Raw genomic sequence first — 17,185 nt, 5'->3', positions numbered from 1 at the left:
GCTCTTTATTAGACCATCAGGTGTTTTAGACAGGCACAGTAACACAGCTTCACAGAGTTTTAAACAAACATAACATAAACAAAAGTAATACATCTTAAAATAATATTATGCAACATGGTTTAGCTACACAATAACTTTAAGACCTACTTTGGTGACTTAGTGAAACTCTTGAATAAAAATAAAAATTAAATTAGGGCTGGGGACAGAGGTCAGTGGTGAAGTTCTTGTCTACATTAAGCTTTTGGTTCAATCCCCAATGTTGCAAACCAACAACAAAATGATGAATTAAGTAAAATGTAACATCATAACAACATTGATCATTCACAGGATTAGAGAGGTGATACATAGTTAACATAATCAGCATTAGAGAGACTGAATGAGACTTTCAGTCCAGTAACTGAGAGAAAAGCAATGTATTAACTGTGGTATTTGGAATCAGAATGATCCAGATTTAAACAGTGCCATTGTAAAGCTTGTTTGTTCAGATTTAGACCAAAGATTAACAAGTTAACAAAAATCAGTTTCCTCACCTATTAACCAAGTGAACAAATATGACCTTCAAGGTCTACTGCAAAGATAATTTTAAGGATATTCAATAATAATATCAACAAACAACGTGGCATTGGTATGTTACATGTCAGGTTATTGTAAGTACTTTATATAAATTAACCTATTTTAAGCTTCCTAGCAACTCTAAAAAAGGAGGTGCATAATGACATTATCTCCAATTTACAAATGAGAAATCTAAGGCATGAATACATGGAATAAGTGATTCCAATCAGATAGACAGTAAGTTGTTAAGTTCTTCCTAGCCTAGCCTGGCCCTAGCTAGTACTTACTTTAAAATCTTTACATTACAATGCACTACAATAGGACTGTAAGTCAATCAGTTCTTGTCTTGATAATTGTTCTATTGCTGTGAAGAAGCATCATGACCATGGATACACTTATAAAGAAAGCATTTAATTGGAGCTTGGTTACAGTTTCGGAGGGTTAATCCATTATCATCATAGCTAGAACCATGGCAGCACACAGGATGCTGGAGAAGTATCAGAGAGCTACATCCTAATCCACTGGCAGAAAGAAAGAATCTGGGCTTGGCCACGGCCTTTGAAATGTGAAAGTCCACTCCTAGAGGCATACTTCCCCAACAAGGCCTTCCATTCTAATCATTTCAAATAGTGCCATTCGCTGGTGACCAAGCATTCAAATCTATTATCCTATGGGGCCACTCTCATTCAGACCACCACACCCCTGCAACCACGTTAATTCAAATTCATCTCATTAATACACAAAATACTTTTAAGAAAGGTAAACCCAAGAATTTATTAAGTTAGAGTGACAAGACTACATGAATAGACTTATTTGTGGCTGTCAATCTTATTTCATCAGTGAAAGTAGTAAGTTGTTATTTTACCAACTAGTTCCCTAAGATGCTAAACATGTGAAATACATTCTACTCCAGTAAATAATGTCACTTATTAATTATATAGCAGTGTTACTCGAAGAAAAAATGTTATAATAAAGGGATAATTTATCACTTTTACCACCAATTAATGATTTCTAAATAAAAATTTTTAAATCATATTGAAACAAATTGCACATACAGGTTGAAATAAACAATAACTGATTATTTTTAAAAGTCAACAACATAAAAACATCATATCAAAAAATTCTGGAGTATGTAGCAATTTCTATAGTTTTTTCTGTTGTTGAAATCTAACTTTACACCATGGTGGTCCAACAGAACACAGGAGGTTATTCCAATTGTTTTGTATCTGTTGAGATTTGCTTTGTGGCCAAGTTTGTGGTCGATTTTAGAGAAGGTTCCATGGGGTGCTGAGAAGAAGGTATATTCTTTTTTGTTCAGGTGGAATGTTCTGTAGATATTGATTAAGTCCATTTGAGCCATAACATCAGTTAAGCACCTTATTTCTCTGTTAAGTTTCAATTTGGCCGATCTGCCCAGAGGTGAAAGTGGGGTGTTGAAGTCTCACACTCTTAATGTGTGGGGTTTTATATGTGATTTAAGCTTTAGTAATATTTCTTTTACATATGTGGGTGCCCTTGTGTTTGGGGCATAAATGTTCAGAATTGAGAATTCATCTTGGTGGATCTTTCCTCCCATGAGTATGTAATGTCCTTCATCATCTCTTTTGATTAATTTTAGTTTGAAGTCTATTTTGCTGGATATTAAGATGGCTACACCAGCTTGCTTCTTAAGACCATTTGATTGGAAAGTCTTTTCCCATCCTTTTATTCTTAGGAGGTGTCTGTCTTTGAATTTTAGGTGTGTTTCTTGTATGCAGCAGAAAGATGGGTCCTGTTTTTGTATCCATTCTGTTAGTCTATGTCTTTTTATAGGTGAATTAAGTCAATTGATATTAAGGGATATTAATGACCAGTGATTGTTCATTCCTGTTGTTATTTTTATTTTTTGGTGGTAGTGTGTGTGTACTTCTCATCTTTGGGGTTTACTGCTATGGTGTTATCTATTGACTGTGTTTTCATGGGTGTATCTGCCTTCCTCAGGTTGGAATTTTCCTTCTAGTGCTTTCTATATGGCTGGGTTTGTGGGTAAGTATTGTTTAAATCTGGTTTTGTCTTGGAATGTCTTGTTCACTCCCTCTATGTTGATTGAGAGTTTTGCTGGGTATATTAGTCTAGGCTGGCATCCATGGTCTCTTAGTGTCTGCATTATATCTGTCCAGGTCCTTCTGGCTTTCAAAGTCTCCATTGAGAAATTGGGTGTTATTCTGATGGGTTTGCCTTTATATGTCATTTGGCCTTTTTCCTTTGCAGCTCTTAATATTTAAACGTTTAGTTGTTTAATTATTATATGGCCAGGGGACTTTTTGGGGGGTCTAGTCTGGTGTTCTATAGTCTTCTTATATCTTCATAGGCATTTTGTTCTTTAAGGTGGGAAAGTTTTCTTCTATGATCTTGTTAAATATATTTTCTGTACCTTTGAGTTGGTATTCTTCTCCTTCCTCTATCCGTATTATTCGTAGGTTTGGTCTTTTCATGGTGTCCCAAATTTCTTGGACATTTTGGGTCATGACTTTGTTTGTTTTAGTGTTTTTTTTTTTTTGACTGATGAATCTATTTCTTTTAACGTATCTTCAACACCAGAGATCCTCTTTTCCATCTCTTGCATTCTGTTGGTTAGACTTGAATCTGAAGTTTCTGTTTGTTTGTCAGATTTTCTATTTCCAGCATTCCTTCCTAGTGTCTTCTTCATTTTTTCTATTTCTCTCTTCAGGTCTTGGACTGTTTCCCTTGTTTTTTCCTGATTTCCTTTCAGGGACTTATTGTTTTCTTCTGCTTTAATTGTCCTTTCCTCTAGTTTTTTATAATGTTCTTCCCATTTTTTGTTTGTTTGTTTCTCCACTTTATTTTTGATTTCTCTAGCCTCTTCATGATGTTACTTATAAGGTTGTTTTCTTCTTCTTCTTCCATTCTGTGATGTTCAGGTTTAGCTGTTGGAGAAGGGCTAGGTTCTGGTGATGCTGTATTGCTCTTTATTTTGTTGTATGTCGTTCTGCCTTGGTGTCTGCCCATCTCCTTGTGGGTTCGTTCTTGGTTTTATCAGTGTTCTTGGTTCAGACAGAGCTGACAGATTTAGGAGCCTCTCTATGGTCCAGATGGAAGCTCTGGGCCAAATGGGAGCTCTGGTCCAGATGAGAGTGCTGGCCAGATAGGAACTGGGGGGCTAGACTCTGAATCTCCGGAAGTCCCTGGGATCTCCTTATCTTGTCCAAATGGGCGCTCCTCTTGTCCAGATGGGAGTTCTGGGACAGGATCAAAGCTCTGGTCCAGATGGGAGTTCGGGGCAGATGGGAGCTGGGGGCTCCCTGGTCCAGATGGGAGATCCGGGACAGTATGGGATACTGGACACTGGTCTCTAAGTCTCCAGAAGTGGCCTAGGTCTCCAGAAGATGGGTGTGGGGGCAAGGCATTGAGGTTGTAGTGTCCACCAGAGGGTCTCTCTGGTCTCTGGTCCAGATGGGAGTTCCGGGGCAAATTGGAGCAGGGGGCTGGTCTCTGAGTCTCAGGAAGTGCCTGGGGTCTCAGGTAAATGGGTGTGTGGGCAGGGTGTGGAGACTGCAGGGTCTGCCTGCAGTCTTGGAAAAGCGGAGCCTTCCCACAGGGCCCGCTGAGTGGCCAGAAACTGGGGCCACGTTGGGCAGGTCCTAGCAGGATTGTGCCCAGGGGTGGGACCCAGGGGCGGTTGTCTCTCTGACTATAACCCCAGGCACTCACCTCTGTTCCAGATGGGAGTTCCCTGTAGCAATTTCTAAAAGGCTCTGATTACACAGTGTTTCAAAATTTCTGATATAAGAAAATACTGTGAAGAATAAGGCCCTGAGAAATTTCCTTCATCCTCATCACTAGCACTTCCAAAGTAAAACAATCACTGGACAATAAGACTCTCAATCAGACTTTAAACTTTTTGAAGCAGCACACCACTCTGACAGAGACCTTTAAAACACAGAAAATGTTGATGAATGTCCTATCCACAACTCCTGCACTTCCTGATTGCTGTGAGAGATGATTCTTAACAAGGGCAGTATGAAACTGTTTTGTGTGATATTTAGCCAATAACTGATGCTGAAGTAGCAAACTTTATACAATTCATTAGCAAATGAGTTGGTGTATAACACTCATATTTGTCTGCTTCTTGACCTACTGTGGATGTCTTTTTCAGAAAGCATCTCTCAATTCCTATTGCAATTAAATCTTTGCTATTGAAATACCAACAAACCCCATTCTATTGATTAATAGAATCAAAACTATTTAAAAAATCAGAAGTCCTAACTACACTGATATTTAACTCATTATAGCAAAGAGGATAAGACAGCTTGTCATCTCTCTCCCTTAATTCTCTGTGCTCATTTTGTCTTCCTCCTTATAGCACTAGCCAAATCCAAGCCATGCTACCAAGGGACAACATGTTCAAAACAATGCCCTTATGATACAAGTTTCACTATACCACTAAATCAGTACAATTACAGTAAAATACAAAACTGTTCTGTTTTGTAAGACTATATGAATATTTTTCCATTAATGCAAACTAGAAATAGGTTTTCCATACCATTATTTTAAAAGGTAGATATTTTCAGACAACTAAAATTAGACCATATCACAATGCAACAGATACTATGATCCAAATAATGTAGTCATTTAACACTTAAAGTCACAAGTAGGGAAGGCACCATTCACACCTATCATCTCTTGTTATAAGGGCCTCTTGAGAGGAATTCTGCTGTGCTGTCACAGTGATTATCAGGACCCCAACCTGAGGTGAACAGAAACCAAGAAGCAAGGTATAGTCAGTATTCCTGCTTTGCAAATCTTGTGACAGATAGTGGGCACAAATGGTTACTAATAAGAAAAAAAATGTTATGTATGAACATTTTTTTCACATTCATAGAGGGCCAAGAACCAGGCTTTGGTAAGTAACTATTTTCTAGGCCTTCAGTGCAAGATGTGATAGAATCAACACACAATGAAGGTGTTGCTGGTCTTCCAAAGTACCATTAATTCTTTTCCAAGGCATAAAGAAATATGGGGATCCTCCCAAAAACTGAATTAAGTTCATTTTAAAAGCAGTAAGCAAAGTGAAATTAGGAGATAACATAAAATAACTTCTGTAAGAAATTAGGGCTAAACAAATTGCTGCTGTGACATCAGCTTTGCAGAGTGCTCTTGAACACCCACACCTTCATACTTTTCTAGAAATCAGACCAATTATAGAATGGAGTGCATAGTTCCACTTATAACAGTACATTTACCCATGTTGGGAATATCCAAAGTCATGAAGGTAAATATTGATATCTTCAAGGTGCACACTCTAGGTCTAAGCCTAAGCACAGCACCCTGTAGATGACAAGCTTCACTGATATGTTACAACAAGGGAGTCCCCAGAAGTAAGAAAGTATAAGCCTGAGAAGAAAGAAAGATCTTACAGTTCAGGTGAAGGTAAGATGTAGAGAAATATGGATTATGTCAGGCTAATACCAACATCATAGAAATATTTGAAAACATTTCCCCAGAATGTAAGAATTTGCTATAATGTTCTTGAATTCACAAGTAATTGGCTTGTTTGTAATTCCCACTTAAACATATTAATGGGTGTAAAACTAAATACTTAAAGACAAGTTTGTAGTCTCCAATTACCACAATCTCCAAATAGAAATGATTCACTGATACCTTTACTTCCCATTCCACTTACATTCTGTCAATTATATAAATATATAATTAATATACCGAGTACATTAGCAGTACACTGAAGAATTCCTGAGACATCTTCAATTTCCTCTTTGTTGGAATGGTCTGCATAGGAGCATCTGTTAGGGATATTGTGGAAATTCTTTTCTGCATCCCTATAACTAAGAAGAAAATAAAATTAGCATATGGAGGAATTTTGAAAGCATTTGCAAATGCACTTATATCTACACCAAGTACATACAGTCTATGCTTTCAGGATAACCACCTATAAAATAACTGATTCTTTAAACATAACTCTGATATGTATAATCCACTATTCCCTTTAACATTAACAGTACATGACTAGATCTGCAGGCAACTGTTCATTAGAAAATTCTTGGGGCTTTAGTAAAATCTATAGGATATGAAGAAGAGGGGAATTTGGGGATAGAGCTTTAAGTCGGGGGAAGGATATGAGGATTGGGTGAGGAGAGGAATAACTGGGGATGTTGAAAACACCAAATGCACATCTACTAATTTGTAGGCTTTCTAATAGCCTGGGGATATAGTGAGATTAAAACAGTGATATGAAGGGGTAAGGGAGTTTTAGGTGAATAGAGGGATTGCAGGATGGGACAGAGGTGGGAGCTGAGGGAGATATAACTAACACTAAGGATAACTGAAAATACATATGGAGACCTACTATTTTATGAGATTTTTAAAATATATGTATATACATATATTATATTCATAAACAAGATTTTCTGGAGTTTCCCTACACAGGAGACAATGTTCCTCTCAGAAGCCATATATTGTCAAGTAAAAACCCAGTGCTTTTACATAAGCCCCAAGATTTATGTAAAAGGTGTTCTGGAGATCACCCAAAAATAGAGGCTCTTCCCATTATTCATGGTAACCCACTATAAATTGATATTATTATCTATTGCTGAACACATCATACCCTTTGTTCATAAGACATGGTAAAATCAGGTTGGTACTGACCAGGAAGCTTCCTATCTTTTTGCTAGCTTTCATAGTACCAAAAGTTGCTGGGAGGAAAAGACATTAAGAGTCTCTTACCCAGTTGTGAACCCTGTGAGTTACTCATTTATGAACCCACTGGGCTACAATAACAGTCATCATAGCAAGACATGACCATATGTGCAGTAGTGGCATGAAAGTTATAAGATTAAAGAACTGCTTTCTTCTTGGATTTAAAGCATGCCTCATGAGAGGAAAGTCATGCCTTGTACTGTAAATCTGGCTAAGAATTCAGGGCTGCACAAACCATAGGCCACAGGCATGAATCTACTATTATTTTGCTAAATGGAGGAAGTCTCAAACTAACCTCTAAATTTGTATTTGTATACACATGGAATAGTGAAACTCCCAAATCACATTAGAGAAGTTTCTTTGTTCCGTGGAAACTCACAAATGGTCAAAGTCAGAGAATAATTGTCAGTTACATGCCATAAATGGGACATCTACATCATCATCACCCAAAGATGTAGGGACTCATTGCAATGGAGGGGGAAGAAAACGTGTAAAAACCAGAGGTTAGCTTCTGGACATGACAGGAATATTATACTCATGAACTCACAGCAACTTCTTAATAGACTTATTCAAGATCAAATCAGTCAACATTTCAGCATGGAGGGTGAGGGAACTCAAAAGCCCCACTTCTTTTGCTTTTCCTGTACCTTTGGTATCTGGTATGATGTATTTGTTGTAGGAAATCCCCCACTGCCTATAATGTTATGAGTCCCACAGACTAGTCAGCTTTTAAACTCAAACTTACACTACAGACTCTCTAAGAGGGCTTCCAGACCTCTAATCTCACACTGGAGACTTCACTGGCCAGTTTTCTGTAGCTTCTAGCTTCTTAGACTGGGCAGCAACTGGTTCAACTACAGTGTGTAACCAGACACTATCAGACTATTCTGATCATATAAGCCTGTCTAATGCATTGTCTTTTATAAGTGTGTGTATGTGCATCCATAAATACCTACAAGGTAGTTCTAATGCATACTAATATTTAAGAATAACTGGCTTCCAGTGATTTTTAAATCATTGTTCTATGATTAAAGTCAGGACTCAGAAACATTAAATAGAAGCCAGGAAACCAGATCAAAATATCTCAGTAAGAGATGATGATGACAGTAGAGAGAAAAGATTTATCACATATCATGAATAAATTATCTTACTATTCATTTTCCCAACACAAATGATCTCTATGAATAAATACATGAACGAGGGAAGGGATAAATTAAAGTGCAGAATAAATATTTAAAGATGAAGCACTTGTGGCTGAGAGGTTATTTTACTCCATAACAAGAGACTCCATGTTCTTTGTGATCCTTTGAACAGATGCTCCTTGAGTCAGGTGCTAGGTTCTGGGAGAAATGAAAAGGTCTCTAGCAATTTCTATTGGCAACAGGTATAGGAATTCCAGGAATGATGTATACTACCCCAGATGTTGACATGTAAAGCATATCAAAGGGCAGAGTTTTAAGAAAAGAAGAGGGAAAATAGAAAGACCAATCATTGAGCCCATATTGAGAAATTAAAATGAGTCCATCCATACACTCTGTCATCTCTCCTGCTTTAACATTTCTGTATGTAGAAACTGAAAGCTATATTACTTCAAGACAAGCCTATAGAAATCAGGAAAATAATCTGCTTAGACATATCTCTCCAAAAATAAAGAAAATAATGCTTGCTAGCACTTATTCTCCATTGCCTGAAATTCTCTTGACTGTAAGAAACACATTGCTTCACAGTTAGAGATAAAAGGCCCTAAACTGTGTTTTGTGAAGAGGAACAACATATAGGTGTGAACATTAGTCCCAGTGTTAATATTAGCTTTTCTCCTTTTTCAGCTTTGTAAAGAGAAATAGTCTTAGAGTCAAAAGAGAAAGTTGAAAAGGAAGCTATAAGATGAGAGAAGTAGAAAGAAAGGAAGATAGAGTCAAGAAAGGCAAGAACAATAAAACTGTTTCCAACTAGCTCCTTAGTCTCCATAAGCATCAAGGCAAATAAAGGAATTAGTGGTCCATGTCCTAGAAGTCAGGCCAGCAAACATATTGATAGTTCTGTTTTAATTAGGTTTGATATCAAGATACCTTGTTACAGTCAAATTAGCCATAGCCCTTATATTGTGTTGGACAGAATAAACACCCTAGGTCATGTCATCATAAATAGAGAAGATAGTTAAGGTAGGTAGATAAAAGGGAACTCCATCCCACCAGTGGCCAAAATCTGCTCTGTTAACTATCACAATGAGGTTAATTATCTATTCCAACGGTAATATGAGTCCAACTCCTAATTTGTCCCTGAGGCAGTTCAGTTCACAAATGAGAGAATTTCAACAATTACTTGATTGCAAAACAATGCATTCATAATTCCAAAAACAATTTCTTTTAGTTTGATGACTGGTATTATCATAAAAATATTAATAATAATAATAATAATAATAATAATAGTAATAGATATAAAACACCATAGTTAAAAATTGTTTCAAGTGTAAGAAGTAATCCACACAGCATACTTTGAAAGTAGCCAACACAATGAGAGTGATTAAGTTTTATTTTAGAATGTACAAGGAAAGGTTAACTTAGCGTTCTTTAGTTCCATTAGGATAAACTATTTTAAATCACTAATTGCATCAAATTAAAAGCCATCTCATAAATTTAAATGTTTTTTCCTAACACTGAACTCTTGAGAATTAATGCATCAAAGTTCCAAAGCAATTCCCACTGAAAAGACAAACAACATAATCACAAAGTGATTAAAGCTAATGGTATTATGTTAGGTATTGAAGTCACTTTTTATTCTTATATCTTTCTGTTTTATTTTTAATCACATCATATCATAATAGCTCAAAATTTATTCCTGATCCCCATAATGTAAAAGGATAATATTTCAAGAATTACCAGAGTTTGACTCTTCACAAAGACAAAACATTTGCAGCATATAGAAATTAATAACAAAGTATAGTGACAATATCTATTTTTTCTAATGTTAATTGATTTAACATGAAAAGCTAGATTACTCAAAAAAGTAAATTTGATTTTTTTGGTATTTGCCAAACTGCTATCTACTATGGCCAATCAAAAGTGTCTAAAAAATACTTTCACTAAAATCATATCACCTTATCATAACATCTGTCTTTGATTTTGTTATTAATATAACCATTATATTTTACTAAAATTTCTGTGAACTGATGAGGTCTTGATTTCTTATTGCTTTGGTGTAACATATTCTTAACACACACACAATATTCAAAATAATTTGAAGAAATAAAGAATAACAGAAAAAAACATGCAGCATGTGACCCTGACCAAACCAAGACCTATCCTTAAAGTGTGATTTCAGTCAAACTCTATATAAGAATTCAAAATCCCATTCAAAGCCTCCCACTTGGTATCAACAACCCTTCCCTTGTAGTAAAATGAAATTATGAGATTCAGTCTTGCAAATGGAAGATAAGAAGATTAGAAAGGAGGGCAAAAAGAATTTGAATTTTTATTTAAAAGAATTAAAGACAAATAAACCAAAGGACATCACTTAAGGTGCTTTTGTCAGTACCAGCCTACATGTTAAGAAATAGACACTATAAAGTTGACTTCAAGAGCATACTAACTTGCAAGCTCAACAGCTGCACTTGAGAAATCACTTTGAATTTGTTCCATAGAAAAATGCATTTTTACTCACCCAATAACTTGATGTTCATAATACTGCAATGTCCTCTGGAGAGTCAGCTGTATAGTCTGAGGCTACAATATGGTAACAAGAATGAAAACACATCATCAGCTCATCAGTGTGCTTCCCAATCAATAACAGGCAGCTTTATCTCATAAAAGTTGCTATTTTGCAATATTAATGCATTTTTCATCTAGCCATGTGTTTTTCCCTGAGGAACTAAATAAGTAATTGCCCAGTTTCTCCATGTCGAATACAATGATATTTTTTGTACCACCACCCCCCAATTCTTTAGATGAGCTATTAATAAGTATTCAATAAAATACTCATTGACTGCAATGGAGGGTTTGGTAGCAATGGGAAAGGGCACTGCAGAAACACGGTTTGCAGCACTTACTAGGTACTGTGTATAATCCTTGTAAGATAATGACCAGCTGAAAGTGCATACCTTTGTATGTTCTTTAATGCTGTAATAAGACTTGCAATGGTAGTCTGAAAGTAACAGTAAGTTGAGTTAAAAGTGTTAACTCCATAATTATATACTTTAAGTTTAATGAGCTTTTCTTTTTCCATTAGTTTTGTGTCTAAATGGACTCACAGGATGGCCAGGGTGAGACAGGAAGTAGTAGCCCAGACTGCATCAGCAATACTTCAAGCCAGCTTAACTTCCTGTGTGTCCCAAGAAATATCAAGCAGAGGATTGTTCTTGTGTTTCATGGAAGGGTCACAGTGCTTTGGATTGCCTGCCTCAAGTCTTCAAAAGAGAAGTCTATAGTTCATGAATGAATTATATAATTACTTCCAATGGTAGGTCAAAACAGTTTATTAATCCTAGATCAAGACATTATTCTCAGCTTTATCTAAACAGTAGGTAGGCCAAAGTTGGAAAATCCATACAAACAAGTGAATGGAATACAAACATCTCAAAATATTTGTTTTTATTAGGATGCTATGATAAGAAGTAAATTCTCAATGACAAAAGAGTGAATCTTTAAAACACAGACCCAGAGAGACTAGGTAACTAGTTTGGTTCCATGAGGATGCCAGATCTCCTATGATTGGAATGGTTTCTGTATTAATAGCAGAGAAGGAGAAATACAAGAGATTTTGTGGACTGAGGAAGGGTGGGGATAGAAACATGAGTGATCAGGTTGCAGGGGAAGCCAAAGGGGAGAGTACTGAAAGAGATTACTGGAAATTGGGTGTGTGGTGTGGGGAAGGGGGGAATTCTGGGTCAGATAAAAATCTGGTACAATGAAATCTCCTAGGAATCTACAGGTAATAGCAGATAAGTAGTATGAACTGGCCATCCCCTGTAACCAGATAAGTGCCTAGCCCAATTGTCATCAAAGAGGCTTCATCTATCAACTGATAAAACTGATGCAGACCCACAGCCAAACATTAGGCAGAGCTCAGGGAATCTGCAGAAGGGGAGGAAGGATTGTAGGAGCTAGAGGGGTCAAGGACACCACAAGAAAACTCACAGAATCAAGTAATCTGGGACCATATGGATTCACAGAGACTGAACTGACAACAAGGAAGCCTGCCTCTGACTGACCTAGGTACTCTGCATATATGTTACAGTTGTGTAGTTTGGTCTTGTGGGCCTCCTAACAGTGGGAACAGTGGCTGTCTCTGACTTTTTTATTGGCTTTTGGGACCTGACTCCCCCTACTGGGCCATATTACCCAGCCTTAATACATGGGGAGATGCTAAGTCTTAAAGCAACTTGATATGATATTTTTTGTTGATACTCATAGGATAACTGTCCTTTCTTAATTTGGTAGATTATTATTAACACAGAAACCCACAGGAAATAAGAGACTGTGGGGTGAGAGACTCTAAATGGGACAACTGTATCATAGTACCATTCCAAAGGTTCAAGGATCATTGTGGAAGAGGGAACAGAAAGATTGCAAGAGCCAGAGGTAATAAAATTACTTGTGAGACATGACAGGGCTGCTGCACACAGGAAAAAAAAAGCAGTTGCAACTGCCTGCACAAAGCCCACAGAAGAGGAAGCCAGCCAAATTTCCAGCATGAATGACAAAGGGCTCATGGAGTCCCACCCCTATCTGAGGCGATATTGGCAACTGATGGCTGCTGAGGGAGAGAAAGTCAGTTTTCTTCAGGGATGTGCTCCTGATAGGATACCCATGTTCCAGTAAATAATTCCATACCAACAAGCACACAGAGGCTCTAAGTGGACTCGGCGGTTTTTTAAAAGTATGTTGGAAGGGAAAGTGGGGAGGATAGGGAGGGATTACATGGAGGACAAATTTGATCAAAGCACCTTATATACATATATGAAATTCTCAAACAATAAAAACCACAGTCAAAAAGAAATGAATCCATGAAATGCTTGGCAAAATATTGATCCATTATACCAAGGATAAGTTTAAGGAAATACATCTATAACACACATTCTTCAATACTCAGGCACCACCAGTTTGGTAATCGTAGGGACTACTACTAATTAATTCTACCAAACTAGTGTCTCTAAAAGGGTCATCTCTAGAAAGAGCCAGTGGTGTGCTGGTTGTCTAAAGAAAACTTAATGAGTATCAGTTTCTAGTTTCTATTCCTTCAAAGTGAATCTTTAAAGCATATAATTTAACAGGAGGTCTATGTTAATTTTCACCTGGACCTAGCCCATATTCATCTTTGTATATCATCAAGGATGAATTTGATGCTCTTCTGCCTCCAGTTCTTTAATACACTCTTTTTGTGGGAAATGGTTGTTTTAAAACCAAAGTTGAGTTTAAAATAATAAATAGAACAGGGGTATCCACTGAGACACAGCAAAGTATGTATGTCTATCTAAGAAGACCATTTCACTGTATAAATCTAAGGCCTTAGATACTGTCTTGACGTAGACAAAGCCAAGTCATAAATTAATTTTGAGGTAAAAATCAGTCTCTACAAATTTAAAGTGGGACATTGTGCTCACTTCACCCTCTGTGTTTGGATTTTGCCTATCTTATATCTGTGCAGGCCCTGTACAGACTTTCACTGTCTCTGTGAATTAGTTTGTGCATCAGCCCTGTTGTATCTGGAAGACACAGTTTCTTTGGAATCATCTATCAACTCTGGCTCTTACAATCTTTCTGCCTCCTCTTTTGCATAGACTCTTTCATTTATACCAGGTTGAAAAGATAAAAGAGATAGCAAACTAGCACAGAGATTTATACTAACTGGGGAGAGATCAAAGTAGAATAAGTAGAATGTACCTAGGAAAGAAAAAAAATCACTCCTGAACCAAGAAATCATGAGCACTTGAGAAATCTAAAAAAAATGGAGTACATAGCCCCGTTTCAGTACACATGAAAAGAATACTCTCAGTCCAGCCATGGACAGCTGAAACAAACTATTACTGGCTAAAGGACCCTGGGATCTAGGCCTCTAGCACTAGATTGACAGTTTCTGAGTTAAAACTAAGTTTGTTTGTTTGTCTGTTTGCTTTTTGGTTTTTCGAGACAGGATTTCTCTGTGTAGCTTTGTACCTTTCCTGGAACTCACTTTGGAGACCAGGCTGGCCTCGAAATCACAGAGATCCCCCTGGCTCTGCCTCTCGAGTGCTGGGATTAAAGGCGTATGCCACCACTACCCGGCTGAGTTAAAACAGTTTTAGCTTTGACAATGAATGCCACACAGGAATTCTCTTCCAATATCCAAAACATGAAACAGAGAGCAAGGACTAGAGTACACATGGCCAGCAATGACTAGAATAATCACATTTGTCCAAAGGACATTTTTTCCCTACACTAGAAATGTCTACATCATTAACAAGCACATGTTTGTGTAAGGATCTCAGCTTGTTAAAGAACTGGCTTTTGTTCTTGTGTGAAGCAATCACCTCCACAGTTGGTAGAAGTCAGGCTTACAATTTACAAACATATTAAATAGAATGATTCTCGAGGTACAGCCAAAATGCCTTTAGGATGGTAAACAGTTATTCACTTGCTCTTTCTTGCCACAAGTTAGTGGGCACATTCTAATGGCTTGAACCAGGAACAGAGGGGCTGCAAGATATTTCCCTTGAGGCAAGGGCAACTTCAACGCCATGCTGATCCTCGCTATGTCTTAGAAAATGGATTCACTTCTGTTTTCCAACTTCACTTTATGGCCTCAACCCAAAGTGTCATCAATGAGAGACAAACATATCTACATAGTCTCATGGTGTCTCTTTCCTGAATAAAGAGTATGAAATGAAAGCCTATAAACAGGTCCCTTCTAAGTGTGGCTTCTGCTTTGAGGAGAGTGACTACTTCTTCATCAAGCCTTTTCTGTGGAGGAACTAGGAAACAGTTCAATGGGTACAATGCTTAGTAAGTAAGGCATATCAGCACACCTACATCACTCAGGAAGCATGGACAAGGGAAGATTGTGGGAATTCACTGGACAGCTAGTTTAGCTGAATCAGGAAGTTATAGATACAGTGACACTTTCTCAAATAAATATTTATTTAGAGTGTTTTTCATTTAAAAATAAATGAAAATTAAAAATAAAATTAAAATACAATGTTGAGAAAGACAACTGACTTTGACCTCTGGCCTCCACACATAAGCCTCTACTACACACACACACACACACACACACACACACACACACACACAGTTGTACCACACATATACACACAAATACATACATACACGCACACACACACACACACACACACACACACACACACACACCTGCACCATACATGTGCCAGTACAACACACACATGCATATGCCTGTATCACACACACACACACACACATATATATATATATATATACATGGCTGTACCCCACACACACATGCCTATACCACACACACATACACACACACCAATAAGCCTATACCACACACATATATACACACATGTCTGAACCATACATACATGCACACACACATCACTGTACAACACACACATATGCCTGTATACATGCATACATATACACATGCTTGCACTACACATATACACACATATGCCTGTACAACAGACATACACTAATATGCCTGCATCACACACACATACACATATGACTATATTATACACATACACAAACATAAATATATATGCTTATAACACACATATACACCTGCAGCACACACACACACACACACACACATACACATTTATATGCTTGTAACGCAAACACATACACACTCACAGATAAAATTTTAAAGCATCCTACACTAAATACTCATGTGTGCTAATATTGCAACTCAGCATAAACAATGGGCAAAGAGCCCATTCATCTGACATAAATATTCTCCTTTGCCTTTAACAATCAACTTAGAAACATGATTTATGCTTTGAATTTAATGTCAAACTGAGTTCAAAATCAAAATCTTATTTATCAGCTAGATCTACTCCAGCAGTTCCTTAAACCTAAGAAAACAAGAGTTTTCATGTGTGTATAGTACTTTTATTGGAAATATCTGAAATATGCCAACATCCTTCGCATATACTAAGTTTATCAAAAATGGCATTCAGTGCTTGTGTCAAACAGCAAAACATGGTTCCTGCCCTCCACAGTTTCAAAATCTCATGGAGAACATAACATTTGTGTGTGTGTGTGTGTGTGTGTGTGTGTGTGTGTGTGTGTGTGTGTTGTGGGGGGAGGTAACACAACAAGTGTAAAATGTTAAAAACTTATTATCAAGTAAATAGATAAATAAATAAATAGGGCTACCCCTACTTCTAATTATGAAATGCTAGTACAAAAGAAAAATGAGAAAATGACAGTCTAAGTTATAAATATTTCTAATCGATCAGTTCAGAGAAATGATAACTTGAGGAGCTCTCAACATTAAAGCTGAAGCTATGGCTAAATCCAGACCTACATGTAGGCAGCACTTGGAAAGGATGTAGCTAAGATCAAGACTTGTGGCAGAGATGTTTACATCTAGTAAGAAATGCTCATGAAGTCTCTTTCTTCAACACAAAGAATATGTAACAGGTGAGCTTAGCAGTCTATTTTATAGCCCTAAGATGGAAAGATCCAGGAAATAAAAGTGAGAAGGCAGACAGGAAACAGGAGGCTGCTGTCATCAAAAGACATTCAGGAGGCTTTGAGTTTTCACTGCTTCTTCCTAAAATAAAGATGATAGGCTCCAATTGTTTCAACTCATCATAAAAAAGTGTGGCTAGGAAAATATCTGGAAAGAGAAAGGAGACATTTCTCCTAGAGCACAGGCAGAGGGTCCAGGCTCCCATTTTGTGACAAGAAAAAGACATTTTCAACACTAGGCTTGTGAGCAGCATCACTTCACTCTGCTTGCA

The 17,185-nt window shown here is 37.2% G+C and overlaps 1 protein-coding gene across 2 annotated transcripts in view; it reads right to left on the bottom strand.

Annotated features, from left to right (window-relative positions):
- Gucy1a2 (guanylate cyclase 1 soluble subunit alpha 2) overlaps window positions 1-17,185 on the bottom strand; it is a 356,985-nt gene that overhangs the window by 299,567 nt on the left and 40,233 nt on the right. For both annotated transcript variants that reach the window (XM_036192232.1, XM_036192233.1), the window contains exons 2-3: window positions 10,924-10,985; window positions 6,271-6,392 (exon numbers count right to left, since the gene is read on the bottom strand). In XM_036192232.1, coding sequence (XP_036048125.1) covers window positions 6,271-6,392; window positions 10,924-10,985 — 184 coding nt within the window. The remainder of the gene's footprint in view (window positions 1-6,270; window positions 6,393-10,923; window positions 10,986-17,185) is intronic.

The sequence above is a fragment of the Onychomys torridus genome, chromosome 7 (genome assembly GCF_903995425.1).
Source record: "Onychomys torridus chromosome 7, mOncTor1.1, whole genome shotgun sequence".
Taxonomy (NCBI): domain Eukaryota; kingdom Metazoa; phylum Chordata; class Mammalia; order Rodentia; family Cricetidae; genus Onychomys; species Onychomys torridus.
This window is presented reverse-complemented; position numbering and strand designations above follow the sequence as displayed.